The following is a 27,551-nucleotide window of genomic DNA, read 5'->3' as shown; positions in this document are numbered from 1 at the left end:
GCAGGCGGCACGGTGGTGTAGTGGTTAGGCGCTGTCGCCTCACAGCAAGAAGGTCCCGGTTTGAGCCTCGTGGCCGGCGAGGGCCTTTCTGTGCGGAGTTTGCATGTTCTCCCCGTGTCCGCGTGGGTTTCCTCCGGGTGCTCCGGTTTCCCCCACAGTCCAAAGACATGCAGGTTAGGTTAACTGGTGACTCTAAATTGACCGTAGGTGTGAATGTGAGTGTGAATGGTTGTCTGTGTCTATGTGTCAGCCCTGTGATGACCTGGCGACTTGTCCAGGGTGTACCCCGCCTTTCGCCCGTAGTCAGCTGGGATTGGCTCCAGCTTGCCTGCGACCCTGTAGAACAGGATAAAGCGGCTACAGATAATGAGATGAGATGAAGTTTTGTGCGGGATGTTATTCACCGCCACAATGCAAGGGGGCGCGAAGTCGCTAGGAGTAGTTGGTGGGTGTGGTTAGTGGAGTGTTTATCTTCCGGTTACTGAGCAACAGGTCATTCAACACCGCTGTCCTTATAATGACTAGAACTGAATCTCATGCTGAGAGAGGAGAGTTTGTTTGCTGCGGATGGATTTTGTTTCTGGCGGAAGGTTTGAACTCTAAAAACTTCAACTCTACAGTGAATGTAAAGTGGACAATGGCAGAAGAATCAGATGGTTATAGACAAGATAAAGAGAAGGTGGATGATGATGATGATATGTTTTGGGAGGAAGTGAGGAGAAGGCAAGTGAGACGACGAAGATCAGATGGTAGCAATAGTAGCGGATCTGTAGAAACAGTTAAGAGAAGTAAACCTATGAGTAAACCTGATAAGGAACCAGCTTGGAAAGTTATCATAGTTTATGAACAACAAGGGCCAGATTTACACCCCATTCATGTCACCAAAGCCATAGAAAAAGAAATAGGTAAAATCAATCATGCACGCTTCTTAGGAAATGGAAGACTAATGATTTTTGCGATATCTGAAGATCAGAGAAGGGAAATCTTAAAGAAAACATCACTAAATGGATATAAAATAACATCACACGTCCCAGGAGCAATAGCTAAGAAAAGAGGAGTTATAACAGGGATTCCAGTTTCAGTATCCATTGAAGATATTAAGAATAACCTGAAAGGAGGAGAGATAGTGGATGCAAAACGACTCACCAAAGGTAAAGAGAAAACAGAAAGCCTATCGATTTTACTTTACTTTAAAGATGAAATGCCTGATAAGATACAAATGGGTTTCATGTGCTACCCAGTGAGAGAATATATTCCTCCCCCTTTGCGATGTTTTAAATGCCAACGATTTGGACATGTAGCAGCCCAATGTAAGGGTAAACTTAGATGTGCAAAGTGTGGAGAAGGACATGAATATGGGAAATGTGGAGAAAATGCTCAGTTAAAATGCTGCAATTGTGGAGGTCAGCATAGTGCTGCTTATGGAGGATGTGAGAGGCAGAAAGAAGCAAAGGAGGTCCAGAAATATAAAGTAACTTATCATGTCTCATATGCAGATGCATTAAAGGAAATAAATAAAGCTAAGAAAGACACCAATGCTAATAGAAATGTCTCTCCATCAAAGCAAGTTTCTTGGACTCCAATAAGTTATGCCCACAGCTCTAGCTCTGTAAGACAGAATGATGATGGGACCAATATGTCTCAGCTAACAAAGGTAGGCCTAACAAAGCCTAACCCAGAGCCAAAATGTTGTAAATGTAAAACACGCATTACAAATGACACCCTTTTGATTAAGGAAAATGAATTTATTGCATTCATTTGTACCATAGTAAATGTTACAATGCAACATTCTAGTAAGAGTGACCGAATTAGATCAGTTGTAAAAACTGCAAATGATTTTTTGGGTATTATAACTAAAGCTGATGAAATTCATGAAATGTTAAATAGCAAGTATGGAGAGTCACAAGTTGGTTAAATGCCTAATGGTTTTTATCATTCTCCAGTGGAATGCAAGAAGTCTGATTGCAAATGGACAGGAGTTTAAAAGGTATGTTGAAGAATTAAGCAGTAAACCAGATGTTATATGCATTCAGGAATCATGGTTAAAACCACATTTGGATTTTGTCTTAAAAGGTTACAACAGTATAAGACAGGATAGAATAAAAGATAGAGGTGGAGGGTGTGTGACCTTTATCAAAGAAGGGATATCATACAGACATTTAAAAACAGCTGAAGAGCATGACTGTATTGTGAGTGAAATTTTTAATGGTGATAATGGCAAATATACAATTGCTAATTATTATAACCCATGTAAAGCTTTAATAAATGGGCTGTTGAAAGATATTTTCATAAGATCTCATAGAGAAATATGGTGTGGGGACTTTAATGCCCATAACAGTCTATGGGGAAGTAATTATACAGATCTGAATGGGGAAGTTGTAGAAGAAATGATAAATGACAGAATGCTTGTATGTTTAAATAACGGTACTGGTACAAGGATAAATGTATACAAAAATAAAACATCATGTATTGATCTAACTCTGGTAGACAGGAAATTAGCCAGTATATGCGAGTGGGAAGTTGATCTAAATACAAGCATTGGTAGTGATCACTTTCCAATATTTTGCAGAGTAGGAATTGAACTGAAAATTGAAGAGAGTTACATACATCACAAGTGGAATTTTATTAAAGCAGATTGGGAAAAATTTTTATATAGTTGCAATAATGAAATGAAAAACATGCCAGAGAAAGAACAAACTATAGATCAGGTGAATAATAATATAACCATTCCTATTATCAGTGCAGCTAGTCAAAGTATTCCTATCAGTAAAAGTCAGAAGAAAAAAATGAATGTCCCATGGTGGAATCAAAAGTGTCAAGAAGTCATTAAAGACAGAAACCGAGCTTTCAAAATATTGCGTAAAACATTAACTATGGACAATCTTATGGAATACCAAAGGAAAAAAGCTCTAGCAAGGAAAGTGATTAAACAAGTCAAAAGGGAATCTTGGAGACAGTTTTGTGCTACAATAGGTAGGGAGACAACTTTGAATAAGATGTGGATGATGGTTAAAAAAATGTCAGGCAGGTATAAGCCATCAAATATTCCTGTGTTAATTAGTGACAAGAATTTACAAGCTATATCAGACAATGAAAAGGCTAATATGTTGGCTAAAATATTTGCAAACATACATAAAGGAGATCATCTTGACGAGTGTTATAAAAAAAGGAAAGTGGAAATTTTAAGAGCAAATAAAGGTATATTAAATGCTAAAACAGGAACAGGGTCAATACTTGATGAAGACTTTACATTACCAGAGTTAAAAATGGCTGTTGCTAATACAGCGTATTCATCACCAGGAATTGACAATTTATGTTATGCCATGTTTAGGAAACTCCCTGACAAAATGCTAGAAAAGATCCTAGAACTATTTAATAAAATTTGGAATGAAGGCAAATTACCCATATTATGGAAAAAGGCAGTAATTCTTCCATTTCCTAAACCTGGGAAAGATTCTAGTAATCCAGGTAACTACAGACCAATAGCTTTAACCTCACACTTAGGAAAGTTAATGGAAAAATTGGTAGTGGCCAGATTAAATTACTTTCTGGAAAAGGAAAACTTGCTTAAAGGCTATCAAACAGGATTTAGAAGAAGTAAATCAACTAGTGATGCTCTTGTTAAACTTTGTAATGAGGTTGAAAAGACGTTAGTTATGAAAGAGGTAATGGTGGCAGTTTTTCTGGATATTGAAAAAGCTTATGACACAATGTGGAGAGAGGGACTATTAATCAAATTAGAGAAGATTGGAATTGATGGGAAAATGTATAATTACATTCTTGACTTTTTATCACATCGTACCTTGAGGGTCAGAGTAGGAAATGGACTATCAGATGAGATCATGGTAGAAAGTGGTATTCCACAAGGGAGCGTCATCAGCCCTATTTTATTCAACCTCATGATTAATGACATATTTGAGAAAGGAAGAGAAGGATTATTGTATGCAGATGATGCTGTGATTTGGAAAAGGGGGCGTAACATTTCACATATTGTGGAAAGCATACAAAAAGAGATACAAATACTAGAACAGTGGGGAATAGACTGGGGATTCAAGTTCTCTATACAAAAATCTAAGGTAATGTTTTTTACTAAAAAGAAGGTTCCAGAGACTTATAAAGTAATGTTATATAATCAAACACTTGAAAGAATAAAAACATTCAAATATCTGGGGATGGTGATGGATGAAAGACTTACATGGAAACATCACATAGTACATATAGAAACTAAGTGCAAAAAAGTATTAAACCTTATGAGGATGATTTCTGGGCAACACTGGGGTGCGGATAAAGAATCACTCATGAACATATACAAAGCACTAATCAGATCAACCATAGATTATGGATGTATAGTGTATAGTTCTGCATGTACAACATCTATTAGGAAGCTTGAAAGAGTTCAGTTTAAAGGCCTAAGGATTGCCTTAGGAGCAATCAAAACAACGCCTACCTGTGCACTGTTAGTCGAGGCTGAGGAACCCCCAATTAAATTAAGATTTGAGAAACTGTCGTTAACATACTGGGTTAGGCTTATGGGGAGTACAAATAATCCTGCTCTGTCTGTGCTAAACAACTGTTGGGAATACCAATTAAAGAGTCCTGGTTTTGGGTGGAAAGTTCATGACATGGGGGAGAAATATGGAATTAAAGACTTTCGCTTTAGTCCTGCACTTGTTTTGAGCAAAGTTCCCCCATGGATGTTACCAGTCCCAAAAGTTGATCTAGAACTGCTGAAAGAGAAAATGGAACAAACTAATGAATGGGCATTAGCTATGTACTGTGAAAGACATCTTGTATCTAAATACTATGGGTTTGTAAAGATATTTACAGATGGCTCAAAAGATATACAAAATGGTCATTGTGGAATTGGGATTTTTATCCCAAAATTTAACAAAAGTTATGGATATAGATTAAGTAATTTTTTATCAATATACACAATAGAGTTAACTGCAATAATTACTGCACTGAGATGGATTGAAGAAATCAAACCACTTAGATCTGTTATATGCTCTGACTCACTTGCAGTTTTGCTCAGCCTTGAATCAGGTAATACAGTAAGAGAGGATCTGGTAATTGAGACAAGACATTTGCTATTAAATATTAGAAATCTTGGAATATTAGTTCAATTTTGTTGGGTCCCAGCACATGTTGGAATTAAAGGAAATGAAATGGCTGACAAAATTGCCAAGAAAATGCTGGAAAAAGAACATATAGGAATTAATATCTCAATGGGGAAGGGAGAAGCAAAAACTAAACTTAAGTCAGAAATGCTGATCAAATGGCAACATGATTGGAAGGCAGAGCACAATGCCAGGTTCTACCACTCAAATCAGGGAAATGTTTGGGGAAAAGGGCTACAGGTCTCAACAGAAGGGAAGAGGTTGTGTATAGTAGACTAAGGTTGGGTCACACATGTCTTAATGGTACATTGCAGATAGTAGGGAAGAGTAATGGGTTATGCAGGTACTGCCAAGTTAAAGAGGATGTAGATCATGTTCTATTTAACTGTTACAGATACTCAGAACACAGACAACAGTGGAAAGAAAGAGAGGCAGAAAATGGAATAGTGAATATCCTGAAAGAAGAAGGAATGCAAAGAGATAAAATGAAATCCCTATTTATTTTTCTCAATAATTCAGGTCTAATGAAAAGGATTTAATTTTTTTTTTGTTTACTTGATCAAATAGCCATAGTCTGCTAAGTCCCTTTACACACTCCTGTACAGTAGGTGGCGGTATGCACCAAAGAGATGTAATCTGCCAATAAACTAAGAAGAAGAAGAAGACTCATGCTGAGAGCTGAGCAGAAACATGAGTGTCTGAGGGAGGAAAGATGATGAGTTGAGTGTCATCCGCATAGCAGTGGTATAAAGTGGTATGCATAATAATGGTTTATAGTCAAATCAAGGCATCATATAGCAAAATCAAAACGAAATGCTTCATTATTATTCACAAATCATAATATTAATCTGTTCATATTAGAAGATGGATTTCTTTTCATCCCACCACTAGATGGCAGCCTTACAACACAGTGAGCTCCTATGGAGGATTTTTTTTTTGTGTGTGAGAGATATATTTTAATTGTCAATCTATCCAATAAATCCATAAATATAACGTCTAATAAATACATCAGTAATTAAAAACACCAACTTATTATGACAAAACATTTCAATTTATATTTCATGATTTATTGACATTTGATGGACATACTGAAAGATCTATTGAAGGATAAATTGAAGATTGAAGGATTCTAATATGCAAATTAGGGCTATTCTGATTGGTCTGTAAGAGCGCAGTGGCGTGGCTAAACTGAACGGTTACAAAACGGTTACTAATTAACATTTCTAAAATCTGTATCTGACCGTTATACAGTGTTTTGGTAATTAGAACGACAAGATAAACTTTGTTCTTTTTCTGGTAAGTACATGGTCATGGCACCGACAATAACAGTGACTTTAGCAGAGTGGGATAGTGACGTCGCTCGTGAACAATTCATTCATTTTGAACTAATTTTAAAATAACGTTTCTGTGACTCCGGAGTAACGAGTCGTCTGAATGAATGATCCCTTCATTGTTCCCTGGACTGCGCATGCGCACCACTCAGGTGCAGAGACGAGTGAAGCCATCTGGCCGCCATATTACCACTCTCATCGCCTGTATTTGGCTTAATGTGTTAAACCGTGGTGTCCGATCACATTTTCCCCAAGAAAATTATCTCCTGACTTTTTGTTCCCCCCCCCCTTCATCACCTCCTCTTATTTTCTCAACTATACTCACATTCCTTACATATCTTGATAGCACTCCCTTTCCCTGCTATTGTTTTTTTCAGTCTCTGATCTTTTTTTTTTTTTGAATGGCTCTGTTTTACGACTATATTTTACGGAGATTAGTTCAGTTTTTCTCTTCTACAGTGTACCTTCTCTTTCATATACCGGGAGTTGGCCTAGTGGTTAGCGTGTCCGCCTCTCGATCGGTAGATCGTGAGTTCTACTCGCGGTTGGGTCATACCAAAGACCATCATAAAAATGCTGCCATCTGGCAAGGCGTGCTGCAATACAGATGCGAGTGGGGAGTCAAACTCTCATGGTTACCAGAGGACTACCCTCCCACTGTAACCCTAGCTATGTAATAGGCGAGAGGCTGAGGGCTACGGAAACGGAGATCGGCGCCGCCATATGGCACGGGAAGGATTTAGACTTCTCTTTCATATATTTCTTCTTTACACACACACACAATATATATATATATATATATATATATATATATATATATACACACCACGAGTTGGCCTAGTGGTTAGCGTGTCCACCTCGATCGGGAGATCACGAGTTCTACTCACGATCAGGTCATACCAAAGACCATCATAAAAATGTTACCTCCTGCCATCTGGCAAGGCGTGCTGCAATACAGATGTGAGTGGGGAGTCAAACTCTGGCAGTTACCAGAGGACTAGCCCCCCACTGTAACCCTACCTATGTAATAGGTGAGAGGCCGAGTGCAACGGAGATCGGCGCCCTCTATGCGCCACATGGCGTGGGAAGGGACTTGTGTATATTTATCTGCGATGACCTGGCAACTTGTCCAGGGTGTACCCCGCCTCTCACCCATAGTCAGCTGGGATAGGCTCCAGCTTGCGTGTGACCCTGCAAAGGATAAGCGGCTACAGATAATGGATGAATACTCAGAGGTGAAATGTAGCCTGGGCCCGCCCATCCTAAGCGTGACGCAACACGAGGGCCTGTTGCGAGCTTAGTCTGGCCAGGCAAGCTATCTACAGCTCTTCCAAGCTCCCGAAAAATCGGGAGCCAATCAACTTTGAGCATCTCCAACGGCCCTGGGTAGAGGCGTGTTCAAGGCACTGACGTAGTAGAACTGCGACCGGAAGCCATAGATTGTTTACAGAATCTATGCCGGAAGCGCTTCATTCACTAGAAACATTACGAACATGGAGCAAGTTCTCATTGAAAACGGAGCAAAGAGCAGCCCTGGAGGTATTTATTGAAAGGAAGGACGTTTTCGCCTTGCTCCCGACCGGCTTTGGTAAGAGTTTAATCTACCATTTAGCCCCGTCGCGTCACATACGTCAGAGGAAAGAGTGATGTGATTGGTTTAAGCTTCGTCACAGCCTTTTCTGGCTTCGACCAGTAGCAAACTGAGGCATTTCAGGGAGGCGGGTCAACCACGGGCTCTGGGAAACAGTTGGGCTTAATATCTTTGCCAGACCAAATGCTCGCAGAGCTTTGAAGTCACGTTAGCCAGACTAGTGAAATGTCCCTCCACAACCTTTGAGCTGACGATTTGTACAGTTCACTGCTGCACATGTAGGCATTTTTCTTCTCATTTTTCTCACCAACTACATAAATAACTTGTCCAATTTTGTGTAGCTTCCAGTAATCTAAATGAAAGTTCCACTCCGTGCTGAGAGTGGTAAAATGGCGACCAGCTGGCTTCACTCTGATGAGCCTATGAGCTCTCCAGATTTTATATAGAGCTCCATGATCTTTAGGGTATGAGTCTCTGGGTCATTTATCACATGACTGCTATAGAGTTTGATTCTGACCTTTAATTCTTTACCCCTTAAAGCAGTTGCTACAGCCACCCTTGTATATGTATATACTGTTCACCCTTAGAACATATTTACAAGAAAAAAAGTCTAAAGACAAGGTTTTGACAAGGTGTCATATGTCGTCATTATGGGATATACACAGGGTCGTCATATGTCGTCGTTAAGGGGTAAAGAGTTAATCAAGAAAGTGGTCTTTCAATTTGAGAGCAGTATTTATTCATTTGACGTTCAGGTTTTACATCCCCCCCCCCCGAAAAATCCCTGCTAATATATATATATATATATATATATATATATATATATATATATATATATATATATATATAAATAAACCCTGACCCCCCCCCCTGCAATAGCCCCTGCTCACACTCAGACTACTCCGTGCACTCGCGAATCTTCTGCTCACAGATTTCTGTGCGCTTTCCTGGATTTCAGTGAAACGACCCTATCAAAATTCACCAACCAACTGAAATCAAGTTGTGACTTTGACCAATTAACTCATCACTGTTACTGTTTAACATGGTTCATCCACTCCCACTATCCAGGGCCTTATTTTATTGGTGCTGGTGAACCAGCAAGTAACATGTGATGTAGGGTGACCAGATTTCCCTAGTCTGAAACCGGGACACTTTTGCGTGCGACCATGCTCGTGCATGCACACCTTTTTTTTACGTAAATGTGACACTCAGAGAGGTGCTCTTATTTTGTTGAAGCTCACATTTATCAACATCCCATCTAATCTCATTATCTCTAGCCGGTTTATCCTGTTCTACAGGGTCGCAGGCAAGCTGGAGCCTTTCCCAGCTGACTACGGGCGAAAGGCGGGGTACACCCTGGACAAGTCGCCAGGTCATCACAGGGCTGACACATAGACACAGACAACCATTCACACTCACATTCACACCTACGGTCAATTTAGAGTTACCAGTTAACCTAACCTGCATGTCTTTGGACTGTGGGGGAAACCGGAGCACCCGGAGGAAACCCACGCAGACACGGGGAGGATATGCAAACTCCACACAGAAAGGCCCTCGCCGGCCACGGGGCTCGAACCCGGACCTTCCTGCTGTGAGGCGACAGCGCTAACCACTACACCACCGTGCCGCCACATTTATCAACATCTCACATGAAATAAAACAAACAGGCATTTTGTTATCTAGTAGCATAGTGGTATACAGATCAGTTAAATTATGGTCAGACAACAGATTTTGTAATGGCTGAGAATAGGCCAGGCTATGTCCATAGGACAAATTTAAACTGATTTATTTCACCTGTTTGTGAGAACACCAAGAAGAATGCATATGCACATGTAGGCTATATCTCTAAAATTGACTGCACTATAATATGAACTTAAAAAGTAAATATGTGACCTCAACATAGCCGAGGTCAGAATCAACCTTACTAACCATTCCCCACAACTGAATGAATAAAGCAAGAAGATGTGTACAAAAGTGAACACTTTAATGGAAGGTGCAACAAGCTGTTCAACACAGCAATATGGCCAAACTGTCAGAATGGTATGTTAAACAGAAACAAAAAAGAGACAAGTGATTTGAGAATATACACTCAAACAAAACAGCAATAAAGGAGGAGTGGGGCGACAGCCCTAGGAAAGCCCCCACAGGAGCACACATCATTTGCAACATAGTCTACCCAACTCAGTGCAAGAACAAAGCACAGGAACAAAGCTAAGGCGACTGTCAATCCACCCACCCTAAACAAAATGCATTAGCCTACATATATTTACAAGAAGAGTGATCCATTTTAATGTGATCCTGTATATCGGCGTTACCACCGTGGGCTACGGAGAAGGAACACTCACAGTGTGTGCAGTAGGCTTCGTGCGCATTGTTCTGCACCTCTTGGAGGAAGGGGTAGGTGCCCTGTAAATCTTTGGAAAAGGTACATTTTCTTTTCGGCATAATTGCTGCGGCATTACTGCTGCTAGCTGCTAGACAAAGAACATTTGCGCCAGTTAATGTTTATTTTATTGTTGCATGGCAACACGTTCTGTTGTCTGGAATAATGTGGCTAAATAAACACCCATGCCACAGGGCCAGGGGGCAGTAACCAGGAAAGTTTGCGATTCCTGTCAATTCATCAAAATAGTAAATGCAGACATTTCTCCGCTAATGATTCCCACGCTGCTCAGTCGCAAACGTCGCGAGTGGCGAAAACCGGGACATATCCGTGTCCCGACAGACTTTTGTCGGGACTCGGGACACACAACCCCAAATCGGGACTGTCCCGGTAAAACCGGGACGTCTGGTCACCCTAATGTGATGAGATCCACCTGTGTCTAATTCCTGGCTGTCTATTAAAGCTAGACGGCCTTTCAATTTCATAAAATTGGTGAAATTTAGTTCCCTCTGAAATTTGGTCATTGTGATATAGGTTTATTTCTGCAATATCTAACACAAAAACAAAAAAAACCCAGGCCATTCTGTGGCTGGGAAGTTATTTAATTTGAGGGGATTCCTGAGCAAATAATGTGCATGAAATCACTCGCTTCATGCAGTCAAACAGACAGAGGAAGTCCGTGTGCACATGCGCAGGTTTACCTTCTTCTTTTGGCTTTTATGGCAGCTGGCATCCAATGTTACTGCCATCTACAGGTTTACCTTGACCATGCACGGACAGTTACATCATCTTGTCGCTAAACAAACAGCTGATCACACTGAGGTGCTCACTGACTGCCAGTATTTATTAGTTTGGTCCTGCATTTCCCTTCCTTCGCAACATAACGTCTTTTCTTCTTGCTTTCCGTTACTGTAGTCAGTCTTTTACGTTTCATTCGTGTCCTCCATTTTCCTCTCCTGTTTCAAATTTGTATCCCACAATGCCTTGAGCGAATGGGGAAAGCCCACCACATGATGCATGACGTAGTATCTTGAATTGGGTCTCAGTGAAGCAGGAAAAAGTAGCCAACAGGGCCACATGGCCCTAAATTCATTACTTGTTCTATTTAAAAAATAAAATTGTAAGTCTGTGATTCGAATTCAGTAGCTTTCAGTCCACTAAACAAAAATAACTGGGTGTCAGGGAAAACTTTTTATGACCTACACTTGAAAAATCTGAAAGGCAGTCTACCTTTAACATATGTCTCTGTGTGTCTTGCAGATGGCCGGTAATGAGAGAAAGATGTGTTTCCCCAATGCGTGTGGTATCTGTCTTAATAATTGCACTGACAAGTGAGAAAAATAAAATAAACACACCTGTTCTGAAGCCTGCTCCCAGTTCCTCTTTATCCCAAACCCCAGAGGATTGTCACAGTATTATTACTATATTGTCTGGGGCAGCTGTATGTAATACTTTTTTGGGTAATTTTCTCTAGTCTGGAAACCAAATTAGATAGGCCTATATGTAGAAAATTTGACAAAATATGTAGAATATCCATCCATTATCCATAACCGCTTATCCTGTGCAGGGTCGCAGGCAAGCTGGAGCCTATCCCAGCTGACTATGGGCGAGAGGTGGGGTACATCCTGGACAAGTCGCCAGGTCATCGCAGGGCTGAGACATAGAGACAAACAACCATTCACGCTCACATTCACACCTACGGTCAATTTAGAGTCACCAGTTAACCTAACCCACATGTCTTTGGACTGTGGGGGAAACCGGAGCACCCGGAGGAAACCCACGCAGACACGGGGAGAACATGCAAACTCCACACAGAAAGGCCCCCGTCGGCCACTGGGCTCGAAACCAGAACCTTCTTGCTGTCAGGTGACAGTGCTCACCACTACACCACCATGCCACCCCATATACAGACTACTTATACTATTTATGTAAACTGCTTATTACTATTATTTAACTCTTTTTTTTTTTTTTAATATTCTATTGCACCTTTAAGCAAGTCTTAAAGGAGTTTGGCCTTATCATGTAGCCTTGGCAGCAAGCCAGCTAGGATAAATAATATGTACATGAACAAATGACACTGTGAATTAAACTCAGCTCAACATGTCCTTTACAGTGGTTTATCCCACCATGGGCAATGCTAAAATCACTGCTGCAAACAGTACAGCGCGCAACACCGTCATTATTATTTACCCCTGTTAGGTAAGGGGACGCTTTCGTGCAGTGAGTTTTGTATTTTCGTTTCTTGCGGGGACTCCGCCATGACGCGCCTGGATCAGCTGAACTGATGGACTCTCGCCCTATGTTCGAAATCACTCACTCCTTCACAACTCCCTACTCCCTGTATAGGGAATTACTATATAGAGGACTATATAGTGAGCTCATTGGTAAGATGAGATGAGAATGAGACGAGACTGAGATGGCATGGGCACATCCTGAGAAGAGATGCAGAGCATGTTGGAAGGAGAATGTTGAGGATGGAGCTGCCAGGCACACAAAAACGAGGAAGGCCAGAGAGGAGATACACGGATGTGGTGAGAGAGGACATGAAAGTAGCAGAGAAGGATGCGGAAGACAGGGAGCAATGAGACGAAAGATCCGCTGTGGCGACCCCTAATCGGGAGCAGCCAAAAGAAGAAGAAGATAGTGAGCTCATAGGTAAAATGAAAAGAAAAAAAATGCTTTCGGGGCGGCACGGTGGTGTAGTGGTTAGCGCTGTCACCTCACAGCAAGAAGGTCCAGGTTCGAGCCCCGTGGCCGACGAGGGCCTTTCTGTGCGGAGTTTGCATGTTCTCCCCGTGTCCGCGTGGGTTTCCTCCGGGTGCTCCGGTTTCCCCCACAGTCCAAAGACATGCATGTTAGGTTAACTGGTGACTCTAAATTGACCGTAGGTGTGAATGTGAGTGTGAATGGTTGTCTGTGTCTATGTGTCAGCCCTGTGATGACCTGGCGACTTGTCCAGGGTGTACCCCGCCTTTCGCCCGTAGTCAGCTGGGATAGGCTCCAGCTCGCCCGTGACCCTGTTGAACAGGATAAAGCGGCTAGAGATGATGAGATGAGATGAGACATATTATACTGACCGTACTTCCTACATTAATCAATACAAAGTACCTGCATCTTAAGTTTTTTTTTTTTTAATCAAGGCTAAATACTTTCTTCTTTGAGACTTTTAATTTGATTTCTTTCAGTGAGACCGCAATGCATGATGGGATATATTGCTTTGCTTAGTGACCGTCGTTATCACTACTTTTCCTGATGCAGTGTGGGATACTTTGAGTGCACTATATAGGGTGTAAATAATCCTCACGAAGGTTTTGGACAGCACTACAAAATGGCGTCCTCACTATATAGTGCCCTATATAGTGAGTAGGGAGCGATTTCGGACACAGGGTCGGTCAGGGAGATAAGACGTAAAGCCCGCCCACACAGAACAGTGATTGGTTAGCATCGCAAATCGGAGCAATCAGGATGCGCGCTCTCTTGCTCTTTCTCTCCCTGCGTCCATACATTCTGGGATTAAGGAAACGCCTGCAATTTCCGGGAGAGTTGCGATGTCTGTATAGATGAACTACAGCGCATGCGTGAGCAGCTACGTACTATGACTGACGTAAGTATACGTGTATATATTATAATAATACACATTGTTGCAGTCTATTTAGTTATGATGCTAATTTATAAGCTCATGGTGCCTTGTCTCATATTAGCTCTTTCAAAGGACAGTTGTTTGTTTGTTTTCCCCCGTTAGCTTTAGCTCACTAGTTTTGCTTAAATCAGTTAGTTGGTTTAGGAAGCGTATTCTTTTGCAGCTTTGTGAAGAAAAACAGCATGATAAATTAAAGAAAGCGACTACCTGACTCCCTCCGCAGTGTTTTCCCCAGAAAAAAAATTAAAGCCCTAAATTCTGGCATGATAATACACAGACAATTAAGTGGTGTGAAAGCAAGCGCCAAAGGCGCAAAGCGAAACTAGGGGGGTTCGGGGGCAGGGCCGGCTCTAGGTCTTTGGCTGCCCTAGGCGAGATTGAGTTTTGGCGCCCCCCTCCCCCAAGAAAAAAAACCCTCTAATAACATCTAAATAACACTTTAATCTAACCACTCTATTCTATTACTATTAAACAATGTACGGTGCATGGACAATAAACAAGAAGTCATTTTTATCTTTTTCATTATTGTTCTTATTGTTATCATTATTCACATAAAGTGTCACAAAGTAAAATGACCACACAAATTCAATACATATCTCCATATAATGGGCAAAAACTCTTCCGCACCCTGTTCAAAGTGTAGTGCATGGACAATAAACAAGAAATTATTTTTAGTTTCTTTTTTGCTATTAAAAGTTAAGTCATCTCTGAAGAATTAACAAATTAAGTGAATAAAAAATTCTACAATTCTAAATTGTGCAAACTTAAGTACCCTGTTAGGACATCAATGGGCTGTATTTTCAAACAAAAGTGCTATTATGGGTACTTTGTTATGGAAGTAACATTACAATGGGACTCGTCTGGTCTTCCTAATGGCAAATTCCTTGATAATATCATCAAATGATATTTCTCTTGAGATCTCTTGGTTGATGCTCATCAGAGCAAGCCCATTCAGACGTTCTTGACTCATTGTTGACCTTAAGTATGTCTTCAGCAGTTTTAATTTTGAAAAGCTTCTTTCAGCAGAAGCTACTGTCACAGGTAGTGTAACAGCAGAGGTAAGGAACGCGTATTTCTACATCCCCAGCCGCATCAGAGGTGTTGTAAAAAAGGTTTTCAACCTTTCATGAGCCAGGGCGCACTTTTTTTTCAATGAAAAAAATCTCAAGGCACATCACCAATAGAAAATGTTGACTGAAACTAAAACGCTGTTGCCAATATTTACAATATACAGTCATTCTGTAATTTTCCACGGTACACTTGGTGATCTCTCACGGCACACTAGTGTTCCGCGGTACTAGAGTTCGGCAGCACAGTGGTTGAAAACATTGTACACCGCTGATGCACTTGGTAACATCTTCATTCAATAACTCCATCCCTCCTTTTTGGTGGGGTTTTGGTCGCCCTTGGCGCCCCTGGGCACACTTTGTGCTCTAGGCAATTGCCTAGGTCGCCTATAGCAATCGCCAGCGCTGTTCGGGGGCATGCTCCCCCGGAAAATTCTTTGAAAATAGATGCTCTCAGGTGCATTTTCAGGGTCTCTGAGAGGTTTTAGATCCATGATTATAGGATAGATTTTACCACTGTTTCAATGATTTCTGACCTAAATAGTATTAATGTATACACATTTGAAATTTCACCTTAAAGTTCAACATGCAAGTTAAACTGTTTTGTTATAGATTACTGAGGTATATGATAGATTGAAACTCTACGGGGATCCCTTAATTATCTATGATTTGTTGTAGTGTTGTAACAAAAACACGCATGAAAATATGAACAGTGGTTTGCTCCATCTTATGCAATCCAATGAAGAGAATCGATCATCATGACCTCCTGTTGATCACAAAGGGATCTGAACCTAAGAACTGCCACCTTAAAATAAGTCGCTGTATTACTATAACTGTAATGACTTAGAATGTTTCTGATGCAATTACCATAATATATGTATAACTAAGATATACTGAAAAGAAAAGTAAGGCAACTGCATATTATAAAGTTTAAATTTTGGCACTTTATTAAATGGACTGGATTAAGATTAAAACATATATTTAAAGGAAAAGAAAACTTAATTTCTACAGTTTAAGTTTGGGAAGAAGGGAATTTGTTAAGTGTCAAATGTAGCATAATTACGAATAATAACGATAAGCATATTTGGCAGTGTGATGTCACTGTGACCCTTTAACCAAAGAATAATCCGGAGCCTTCTTTTGTTAAATGGATCCCAGTGACATCACACTGCCAAAAATGATTATGATTTGAAATTATGGTATATTTGACACGTTTGGACATCTTCACTTTGTGAGAGTGTTTATAAGTACATAATCTTTCTGCAAACCCAAACTAATGAATTAAGTTTTCTACTCCTTTAAAGCAGATTAATTCTCCTTGGCTTTTGCTTGGCCCAGTGTTGGGCAACCCTCTCATAGTCCATCTTGCTGTCATCCATGCTGATGTGGATTAATTTGTCCAGCAAGCCTTCTCCTAGCTTATCAAAATCAGTCGGCTTTGTCTGTCTGGTGGGGTACAACATCGGCAGCCAATGAGATCGCTTATAATGAATCGGAAACTTCCGGGATATTTGACGTTTTCTTTCGATGTTTTTATTGGACGGTTTGAACATGTGATCTTGACACAGCCAACAGATTAGTTTGTGTACATCATACCACGCGGACATATTACTTTGACAGAATCAACACAAACACTGGGGGGGAAAAAAAAGACGGCTTGTTTAACACAAATATCAATCAGTATGTAAATGGATCTGTTATTTGCTCTCCTATGTATCTAGTTACTTGTGGGTAGGAAATTTAACGTATCAGTATAAATCTAAGCGTATCGGATTTTAACTAAAGTGACTAAGCGTATCGGCAGGCAGAGCAAGCGTATCGGGCCTGATACACTAAAACACTTTGGGGGAAACCATGCTCCGGTTATTGTTCCAGGTCGAATCCCCGGAGTAAAGTTTCTGGCTTCTCCCCCAAAAGGCGAACAACAACTCGGATGAAAGTTGTAGCTTGCACCGCAGCTAATCAACTAGCTGACTCTAGTTTTTGTGCAACAACATAAAATAAACGCCAAGTGAACACATCTACAACATAAGCTGGGATCATATCGATAAATATAAAGGCGTTGTATGCAGGGCTCTACACCAACTTTTTTTTTCAGGAGCACACGTGCTCCTAAGTTAAAAATTTTAGGAGCACAGGGAAAAAAATGGGGGCACAAGCACAAGTAGGTTTTCATTTTAGAGGTTTATTGCAGCGCAAACCTTAGCCACACCAACACATAAAACGCAAAATTCAATTGAGAATGAATGAATGAACGAATGAATAAAATGAATAATGAACAACTGAATGAATGAACAAACAGTAGCTAAACAGAGAGCATGGGCAGCCATGCTAACAGTGCCCGGGGAGCAGTTGGGAGTTAGGTGCCTCGCTCAAGGGCACCTCAGCCCAAGGCCATCCCATATTAACCTAACCACATGTCTTTGAACTGTAGGGGAAACCCACGCAGACACGGGGAGAACATGCAAACTCCACACAGAAAGGCCCTCGCCGGCTGCTGGGCTCGAACCCAGAACCTTCTTGCTGTGAGGCGACCGCGCTAACCACTTACACCAATGTGCAAAATTTTTGTGTCATGTAAAGTCATATTTGTTTAATAATTGCAGTTAGATTTGTAACTGGATGTTCCACAACATTCAATGTAACTATAACCTGATTAAAAAGTATGACCTGTCATTGTTTATTTACCATTCATGGAAGGAGTTACCGGTGTAAGTGCTTTTTAACAGTCAGTTTTCTGCCATGGGGGGAACTTGCATTTTTATATCTTATTAACCTTTTAAAGGAACAGTCCACCGTACTTCCATAATGAAATATGCTCTTATCTGAATTGAGACGAGCTGCTCCGTACCTCTCTGAGCTTTGCGCGACCTCCCAGTCAGTCAGACGCAGTCAGACGCGCTGTCACTCCTGTTAGCAATGTAGCTAGGCTCAGGATGGCCAATGGTATTTTTTGGGGCTGTAGTTAGATGCGACCAAACTCTTCTGCGTTTTTCCTGTTTACATAGGTTTATATGACCAGTGACATGAAACAAGTTCAGTTACACAAATTGAAACGTAGCGATTTTCTATGCTATGGAAAGTCCGCACTATAATGACAGGCGTACTAACACCTTCTGCGCGCTTCGACAGCACATTGATATCTGAGCTCCGTATCAATGCGCTGCCAAAGCGCGCAGAAGGTGTTAGGTCACATCTAACTACATAAAACGCGGAAGAGTTTGGTCGCATCTAACTACAGCCCCAAAAAATACCATTGGCCATACTGAGCCTAGCTACATTGCTAACAGGAGTGACAGTGCGTCTGACTGCATCTGACTGACTGGGAGGTCGCGCAAAGCTCGGAGAGGTACGGAGCAGTTCGTCTCAATTCAGGTAAGAGCATATTTCATTATGGAAGTACGGTGGACTGTTCCTTTAAGAGAGGGAAAAGAGAGGCTGGTGATGGAACAGCAGTTTATAGCTGCTATAATGGAAGTGATAACAGGAATTGATGGTCTTATGGAGATTCTACAACATTTAACATACGCTTGTCTGGAAAAGCTTGGGCACCCTGGCCATTCTGTGCCCCCTCCCTCAGAATGTGGGACATCAGGAAGTAATGTAGCAAGTATCTGGTGGGTGTAAGTTGTGATAAAGTGCACCTCTGTATGGAATCTACTTGTATTGTTACGTTTTGATTGATATATAGGAGCAGTAGCCTAGCCTGACAATAAGCAATACTGGACAATGTGCAATACCTCTTCTGTTGGACTTTTTTTTTTTTTCTCCCTCTTCCCCATATCTTATTTTATTTTTTATATTTGTATATGTAAATACCTAATTTAATTTATCTAGAAGTTTTTCTCTATTTCTATTCTCTGTTTATCCTGTAATGATGCTACTGGAATTTTAATTTCCCTGAGGGAACCCGCCCAAAGGGATCAATAAAGTTCTGTCTAATCTAATCATATATAAAAAATGCGCTTTTGATGATCCAGAGGGGTGAAAAGAAGACATGTTAAGGTCCAGGTGTGTGTGTAAGTATACAAGCTGCACACTGGAGTGAGAGTTTGTTTTCTTCTGAGAAATTTGTGAGTTACGTAAAAATGTTTATAGACGCAGTTTTTGCTCATGAATGTACTGTATATTTACCAGTGACTTATTGCATTTTATTGGAAAACATCTTTATTAGCTGTGTGACTTAACCAATATATTTATTTGGGTTTTGTATTTTTATTTTCTTTATTTAAAGATGGCCACTACTGTTGTCCAGAGTCCACATCACCAAGTTTGTTTATTTTATTTTATTGCATAGTATGAGGTTGGACGTTAAGGATGGAACTAGAGGAACATACTGTATTATTTTGTTTACACTGAATTGTGCTAAACCCTCAAAACTATAAAGTTAATGCTGCTTTATTTTTAAAATACAGTGGGGAAATAAAATGCCCACAAAAATAATTTTTGCTCTGTCCAACCTTATCCTTCCTGACCTGGCCACATACAGTACCTTTGCATAAAGCAAGCATATTTTGTCCACTCCCCAAAAACTTAAATATCCCTTTAAAGTACATTTAGAACAGATAAAAATGTGCGATTAATTGTGAGTTAACTATGAACAATAATGTGATTTTAAATATTTTGGTCGATTGACAGCCCAAGAAAAAAATACAATAATAATTGTGCCATGTGGAAAGGTTTAGGTGGACACCCTTCCAGTTAAAGTCTCAGAACCCAATTCACTTGTTAAGGTTTTAATTAACACATTAGCCAGATCAAGAATTGTGATTATGAATAATAATAATTCCAAAGCATAATAAATGATCAGATTAATGGTGTGTTTGAATAATTTATTAATATTTAACAAACATGGGCTCTTCTAAGCAGCTGACTGAGCTTCTGAAAATGAGTCTATACTGTAATAAATGGGGACAAATCAGTTATATTCTTGTTTCCCATAAGTGATGGCAGATACCAGGACCTTCGCAGATGTGAGGAATACAATTCTTTCAGCCCATGAAAATACCGAGACCAAGGAGAAGGTTGCGTTCTACAACACCTGGGCTGAGAGCTATGAACAGGTACAGTGCAAAAGTGCACACTTTCCGATGCTTATTATTATGACTGCTCTCACTGCTGAACCTGATCCACCATGTAATGAATGTTTTTATATTGTTTTTGAAGGATACTGCAATATTAGACTACCGTGCTCCTTTTTTAGCTGCAGAATGCGTTGCTTCACACTTCACCAGCGAGAAAGAGAGAGCCATTATTCTGGATGTGGCGTGTGGGACAGGGCTGGTCTCTAGACATGTAAGAGAACAATTTTCATGTTTCATATAATTTCATTTCTGTCTTCTTTTGATCCACATGATTTACTTGATAGGACCTCTAAGATAATGTGAAGGTTTGTCTTTCTGCAGCTGAAGAAAATGGGGTTTCGTCACTTTGTGGGAGTGGATGGAAGCGAGGGAATGTTAAATCTGGCTAAAAAACCAGGCCTTTTTCAGGAGGTTAAGCAGTGCATGCTGGGTCAGGATCCCTTGCCTGTGCAAGATGGTAATAAACTTTTCGTAACTCATCCAAACCGATACTGAAAATGTGAGAGACCCCAGATTTCAGATTTTTTTTGGGGGGGTCATGGATTGTTAGACCATTTTTTCCAGAATAAAACACTTTTTCAAATTATGCTCAGACATCAGGAGATCCATCCAACAACACTCTGTAAATGTTTGGGAACTGAGGAGACCAACTGCTGTAGTTTTGAAAGAGAAATGTTGATGCAACACAGTGGTAAACATGCTCCTGTCCCAACTTTTTTGAAGCATGTTGCTGACAACAAATTCAAAATGAGTATATATTTTCAAAATACAATAAAATCTCAGTTTCAACATTTGATATGCTGTCTTTGTACTATTCTCAATGAAATATAGGGTTTCCATGATTTGCAAATGATCACATTTCTGTTTTTATTTACAGTTTACACAGCATCCCAACTTTTTTGGAATTGGGGTTGTATTGTGAGTCAATAGAGCTCTTGTCATAGAATAACAAGGTCTTCCACAAGAAAAAGACAAATCAACTCACAAAGTCCTTCTGAGACCAATCTATTATTGGTCTTGGGTATCATCATGGAGATATTTATTCTGTCAAAATGGTGGCTGTTATGCAGTTCATGGTTACACTTAGTAATCTGTGATACATTTCTATCAAAAATATGATCAAAGAATCTGTTGAGACATTCTCTCATGTATGCTACTCTGATAAGTACTTGCAAGAACTGATGTATATTTTAATAAGATCACTCCATTTTCAGAGTCGTATGATGTTGTAGTAATTGTGGGAGGTCTGAGTTTTGGGAATGTACCAGTGCCTGTCATCAAGGAGCTCTGGCAAGCCACCAAGCCAGGTAGGTACATCTTGATCAATACCTAATGCATGCACTTTCACATGAAGTCCATTATACTGTATATTCTTGTTTTCAGATACGTAATGGGGGGCGGCACGGTAGCATAGTGGTTAGTACTGTCGCCTCACAGCAAGAAGGTTCTGGGTTCGAGCCCAGTGGCCGATGGGCCTTTCTGTGTGGAGTTTGCATGTTTTCCCCGTGTCTGCGTGGGTTTCCTCCGGGTGCTCCGGTTTCCCCCACAGTCCAAAGACATGCAGATTAGGTTAACTGGTGGCTCTAAATTGACCGTAGGTGAGAGTGTGAATAATTGTGTGTCCCCATGTGTCATGTCCAGGGTGTACCCTGCCTCTCACCCATAGTTAGCTGGGATAGGCTCCAGCTTGCCTACAACCCTGCACAGGATAAGCGGTTATGGAGGATGGATGATGTACAGTAATGTGGGCATTTGAGATGTGAAATCTTGGCATTTCTTTTGAAACTACATCACTTTTTTGTTACAGGTGGCTTTGTGTGCATGACCACAAGAGGGAACATTGATAATCTTGAGTATAAAGCAGAGCTGGAACGTGTGATTCAGTCGATGGAGGAAGAAAAGAAATGGCATCGTGTATCTGTCACTGTAGTTGACGAGTGGGAAAAGGCAGTGTCTGAACTTGAGTCTGGGTACATACCTGGAGTTATTTATCTCTATCAGAGAACTTAGATTTGTTTTATTTTATTACGATTGATAAAATATTAGAAAGTGTTATAAATTCTATGGAAAGTTTTCATTTATAGAAACTTATATGGGGGATGCAGTTGAGAAAGTTGTTCCTTCAAATTTTCCAACACAGGAAGGCCTTCAAGACAAAGAGCTTTCTGGTTTCTCCGCAACATTTAAAAGCATTTTCGTTAAATTGGAAAACTGATAACCATAAAGCTTCTTACTTCAGATTATGTACACAATTAATTAATTTGCAAAATCAACATTTAAAAAGTAGAAGTGTTTTACTTTTGTCTGTTCCTTAAGAGCCCACACAAAATTGCTTAAAAATATTTTAAGATCTTTATCCACATATTGATCAGACTTTCAATTGTTTTTTTCATGATTTATTTTTTTTAAATTACATTTTTGTTGTAAAATATTAATACATCTGTCTTAGAGATGGGAACAGTTTGACTTAAATTGATTTTTTTTTTTGAATGACTATAAATGTTTTTTTTATTGAAAATCTCAGTAATAAACTTTTCTGATCACACTAATAAACACTGAAAGACTGGAAAGATTTTTTTTAAATGGCTTTCAACAATTATGTATCTCCAAAGAACCAAGAGATCCTATTGTAAAAATAATCATAATGCTGCCTGCTGCCAGGTGATCCAACTCCAGTTGGTGACACTATGAACTTTGTCCATACATCTGTCTTGTATTGCAGGGGTTTTCAAAGTGTGGGAGAGTCAGCCCCCCCTCAGAGAGCAAATAAACAACAGCGCCCCCCCCCTCACAATTTTTGTTGTTGCTATACTTAATGTTCCATTCGTATTAAAAAAAAAAAAGGTTGTTGTACACTTTTTTTTTTCTTTTACACATTTTAAACATCTGTGCTTTTTAAAACATCTTTTTTTTTTTACACATTTTAAACATCTGTGCTTTTCTTTTTAAAACATCTTGTTTTACACATTTTAAACATCTCATAGCATTGTTAGCTAGCACCTCTTGGCAGACAACACACTGTGGCAGTGGAGCATCTTCAGATCCAGTCCATGAAAATCCAGACTTTAAATAATCGTGGTCATACTTCCTTCTTCTTTCAGTCCCCCCAGGATTTTGCGGGTCTTTTTTGTGATTGTTGCGGGCTAAAATGTCTGATGTTGCGGGGGGTTTTCCAAAAAATTGCAATGAAAGTTGCGGTGTTTTTTAGGTTTTTGTTGCGATTACATTGCGGGAGGAAGTGAAAGTTGTGAGAAATTGTTGCGATTTTCTCTTTTTGTGATTTAAAATTGAGTGATATGTTAAATATTAAGTTATTACTGAAAAACTATTGATTAAAAAACAGACACTGAGAAATGGTCCTATAAACAACTTTACCAATATAAGAGATTACCAGGACTACAAAAATGCAGAAAAATAGGCTTTACTTATCCAAATGCACCTGTTGGTTCAAAAGTTAAAGTGCAGACAACCTCACAGCATAACATTATCTTAAAATATAATATAAATGCTTCAGCTTTCATGTAAGAAAAAAACTATTAATACTAGTACTGTGTGCAAGCAGTCTCTCCTGAAGACTAAATTAAACAATAATTATGAACTAAAAATAAATGGCTCAGGCTTCATAGAAGAAAAAAAATTTGAACAGAATCTCACAGTATGATGCTGAAGCTGCCTAAACAATGGAAAATAAAATACCATTTTGGCAAAAATGTTGGCATCCATTAATTTCTTGTATTAAGTAAAAAAATAATGTAAAGTGCACACAGTCCTTCACTGTAAACATAACACACTTTCAGTAACAGAATTTAAGCCTATATAAACATTGTCTCGCACACATACTGCTTCTCTTGAACGCATACACGGAAGTAAGGCGGAAGGTAGTTTGTCGACGTCACCTCAAGACGACGCCAACGATTGGTCAAATTTGCGGGAAGGTTGCGGTGATTGAATATAATTGCAACACCGCCCTGAATTCGCGGGGATTAGTTGAATCGCAACATCGCGAAATCCTGGAGGGTCTGGTTTTTTGCTTGGTCCAGACTCTGTCTCCTCACTCACTGTAGCTTTAGGTACTAAAAATCGATCCATTTCATCTCTGGCAAAGGCTAGCTGAAGTTCGCTAAATGTCTGCAATAGTAACTTATTCTGGCTTATGTTTCCTCACGTTGCGCCCCCCCGAAGAACTCTGGCGCGCCCCACACTTTGAAAAGCCCTGTTGTATTGCATTAACCAGCTCGCTGCCGGTCAGACCGGTGTCTTCCTCGATGGATTTCCGCGTAAAAGTAGGACGACCATGTTGATGTGCGTTTTCAGGTTGCCATAGCAGAACTTCCCTTGCAGGTTCATCATGTCTCATAATATGGCCCACCAGTGATGGTCTACGACTCTGGATGGTGCTGGTGATGCATGGGAACTTGCCGTACAACTCCCTGTTGGTTGTATGAGATGTTTTGGGCAGCCCTCAGGAGATGTGTATACATGCTGTCAAGTTTCTTTGAAAGGGAGGTCATAAGGCACCAGGACTCTGAGCTGTACAGGAGACTAGACTCAACAGAAGCTTTGAAGACTTTCAACTTGGTAGACCTACAGATGGAGGTTTTCCATACCTTTTTTGGAGAGTGCGTAACTGATTGTAGACTCTGTATCGTGGGTTGTGTTGGTGAACCCACCCAGGTATTGAAAGTCATCAGCTTTACTGATCAGGGTTCCATCGAGTGCAGATAGGCCATCAGTAGTAGAAGGATTTATATGCATGTATTTGGTTTTAGAAGCCTCAAGGAAGAGACCAATGTCTTGTGTTAATTGCTTGACTCTATGCAAAAGATCTTGGGCTGCAGAGATGGCATTGTTCAAGGAAATTGATATTGTCTGTGAAATTGAGGTTGGGCAGGGACTTGGGTGGATAACGTGAGCTGTGCCTTCTTTTCAATGTGAGGCCATGGTCTCATTGTATTCACTTCCTGAGAGTATAGTCCAGTACTACAATAACAAGGATCGCCCTGAAGTTCACCAGTATCGATAACAAACGTATCTGTTTCGCATTCAGGAGTAATAACCGAAGCAGAGGTATTGATGTACATTGCCTTTACGATCAGAGGAGGAACGCTATATGACTTAAGGATCTCGAGCATGATTTTTTTATCAATTGAGTCAAATGCCTTCTTGAAGTCGACAGTTCTTCGACAATTCTCTTAAGTGCTGTTACATGAGAAGACATTCTGGATCGACGGAATCCATTTTTGTTGGGATGAAGCACTTTATCGATAATTGGGCCAAGTCTGTTCCAGAAGTAGTCGATTATAAATTTTTGCTGCCGTCTTTGATCGTGAGATTCCACTATGGTTGTCCAGTATTGTGAGGTTCCCTTTCTTTGGGACAGGAGTGATACCTGATAGACCTTGGGTCTGTTACCATGCAGGATGTCATTGCAGAAAGATGCAAGTTTCTGTCTTAGGAGGGACAGTTTCCAGAGCTGCACTGGGAGGCCATCGAGTCCAGGGACTTTGTTCAATTTCATCTGTTTGCTAGCCATATATTGTCATAAGTCTTTTTCAGATGGTTTTGTGTAGATTGGATGTTATTAAGGGTGGCTTGGAGTGTGGCCTCCTATGCAGTAGTATCAACAGTAGCTTGTTCTCGAGGAAGCATTGCACAACCTGCACTGTTGCACACAACAATAAAGGCTGTACAATTTCTGATCTTCAGGGACATGATCATAGGTATCTATGATCGATTGCTGGATGGAAGAGGCAAGATCAGGATCTTCATTTACTGCCCTCCAGTAGAGTTTCTTCTGGCCAGTTGTTTTGCGAATCCACAGGCTTAGCTGAATCTTGGTGGACACAATTCTGTGGTCACTTCCTATTGGGAAGTGATAAGCTGTGTGCTTGACAATAATCAATCATAATGTAATGTATGTTACAGAAATTATAAAATAAATTATAAAATCTTGTCGGCCATGAGGTTCAAGCCTGGAACCTTCTTGCTGTGAGGCAACAGTGCTAACCATTGCACTGCATATAAGCACCATGCTGAATATAAACTTCATGTATATTTCCATAATGTAATATACAGTGGTGCTTGAAAGTTTGTGAACCCTTTAGAATTTTCTATATTTCTGCATAAATATGACCTAAAACGTCATCAGATTTTAACACAAGCCCTAAATGTAAATAAAGAGAACCCAGTTAAACAAATGTGACAAAAATATTATACTTGGTCATTTATTTATTGAAGAAAATGAGCCAATGTTACATATCTGTGAGTGGCAAAAGTATGTGAACCTTTGCTTTCAGTATCTGGTGTGACCCCCTTGTGCAGGAATAACTGCAGCTAAACATTTCCGGTAACTGTTGATCAGTCCTGCACACCGGCTTAGAGGAATTTTAGCCCATTCCTCTGTATAGAACAGCTTCAACTCTGGGATGTTGGTGGGTTTCCTCACATGAACTGCTCGCTTCAGGTCCTTCCACAACATTTCCATTGGATTAAGGTCCGGACTTTGACTTGGCCATTCAAAAACATTAACTTTTATTCTTCTTTAACCATTCTTTGGTAGAATTACTTGTGTGCTTAGGGTCGTTGTCTTGCTGCATGACCCACCTTCTCTTGAGATTCAGTTCAGGGACAGATGTCCTGACATTTTCCTTTAGAATTCGCTGGTATAATTCAGAATTCATTGTTTCATCAATGATGGCAAGCTGTCCTGGCCCAGACCATGATACTACCACCACCATGTTTCACGGATAGGATAAGGTTCTTATGCTGGAATGCAGTGTTTTCCTTTCTCCAAACATAACGCTTCTCATTTAAACCAAAAAGTTCTATTTTGGTCTCATCCATCCACAAAACATTTTCCCAATATCCTTCTGGCTTGTCCACATGATCTTTAGCAAACTGCAGACGAGCAGCAATGTTCTTTTTGGACAGCAGTGGCTTTCTCCTTGCAACCCTGCCATGCACACCATTGTTGTTCAGTGTTCTTCTGATGGTGGACTCATGAACATTAACATTAGCCAATGTGAGAGAGGCCTTCAGTTGCTTAGAAGTTACCCTGGGGTCCTTTGTGACCTCACTGACTATTACATGCCTTGCTCTTGGAGTGATCTTTGTTGGTCGACCACTCCTGGGGAGGGTAACAATGGTCTTGAATTTTCCCCATTTGTACACAATCTGTCTGACTGTGGATTGGTGGAGTCCAAACTCTTTAGAGATGGTTTTGTAACCTTTTCCAGCCTGATGAGCATCAACAACACTTTTTTTCTGAGGTCCTCAGAAATCTCTTTTGTTCGTGCCATGATACACTTCCACAAACGTGTTGTGAAGATCAGATTTTGA

The 27,551-nt window shown here is 40.3% G+C and overlaps 1 protein-coding gene across 3 annotated transcripts; it reads left to right on the top strand.

Annotated features, from left to right (window-relative positions):
* The first annotated feature begins 13,671 nt into the window (after window positions 1-13,671).
* On the top strand, window positions 13,672-22,689 carry mettl27 (methyltransferase like 27). Of its 3 annotated transcripts, none has more exons than XM_060936205.1 (7): window positions 13,672-14,026; window positions 17,564-17,654; window positions 20,074-20,192; window positions 20,333-20,424; window positions 20,519-20,670; window positions 21,428-21,520; window positions 22,021-22,689. In XM_060936205.1, exons 1-7 carry the CDS (start codon window positions 13,997-13,999, stop codon window positions 22,221-22,223), a joined length of 780 nt encoding a protein of 259 aa, XP_060792188.1. In that variant the 5' UTR covers window positions 13,672-13,996; the 3' UTR covers window positions 22,224-22,689. The 3 variants fall into 3 exon arrangements, with proteins under 3 accessions (XP_060792188.1, XP_060792187.1, XP_060792189.1); XM_060936204.1 differs by having other exon boundaries at window positions 13,676-14,026; window positions 20,296-20,424; window positions 20,535-20,670; window positions 22,021-22,684; XM_060936206.1 differs by lacking the exon at window positions 17,564-17,654 and having other exon boundaries at window positions 13,679-14,026; window positions 20,296-20,424; window positions 20,535-20,670; window positions 22,021-22,679.
* Window positions 22,690-27,551: the final 4,862 nt, after the last annotated feature.

This window comes from Neoarius graeffei, chromosome 12 (assembly GCF_027579695.1).
Source record: "Neoarius graeffei isolate fNeoGra1 chromosome 12, fNeoGra1.pri, whole genome shotgun sequence".
NCBI lineage: Eukaryota > Metazoa > Chordata > Actinopteri > Siluriformes > Ariidae > Neoarius > Neoarius graeffei.
The sequence above is the reverse complement of the archived record's forward strand: the minus strand, read 5'-3'. Positions and strand labels throughout refer to the sequence as shown.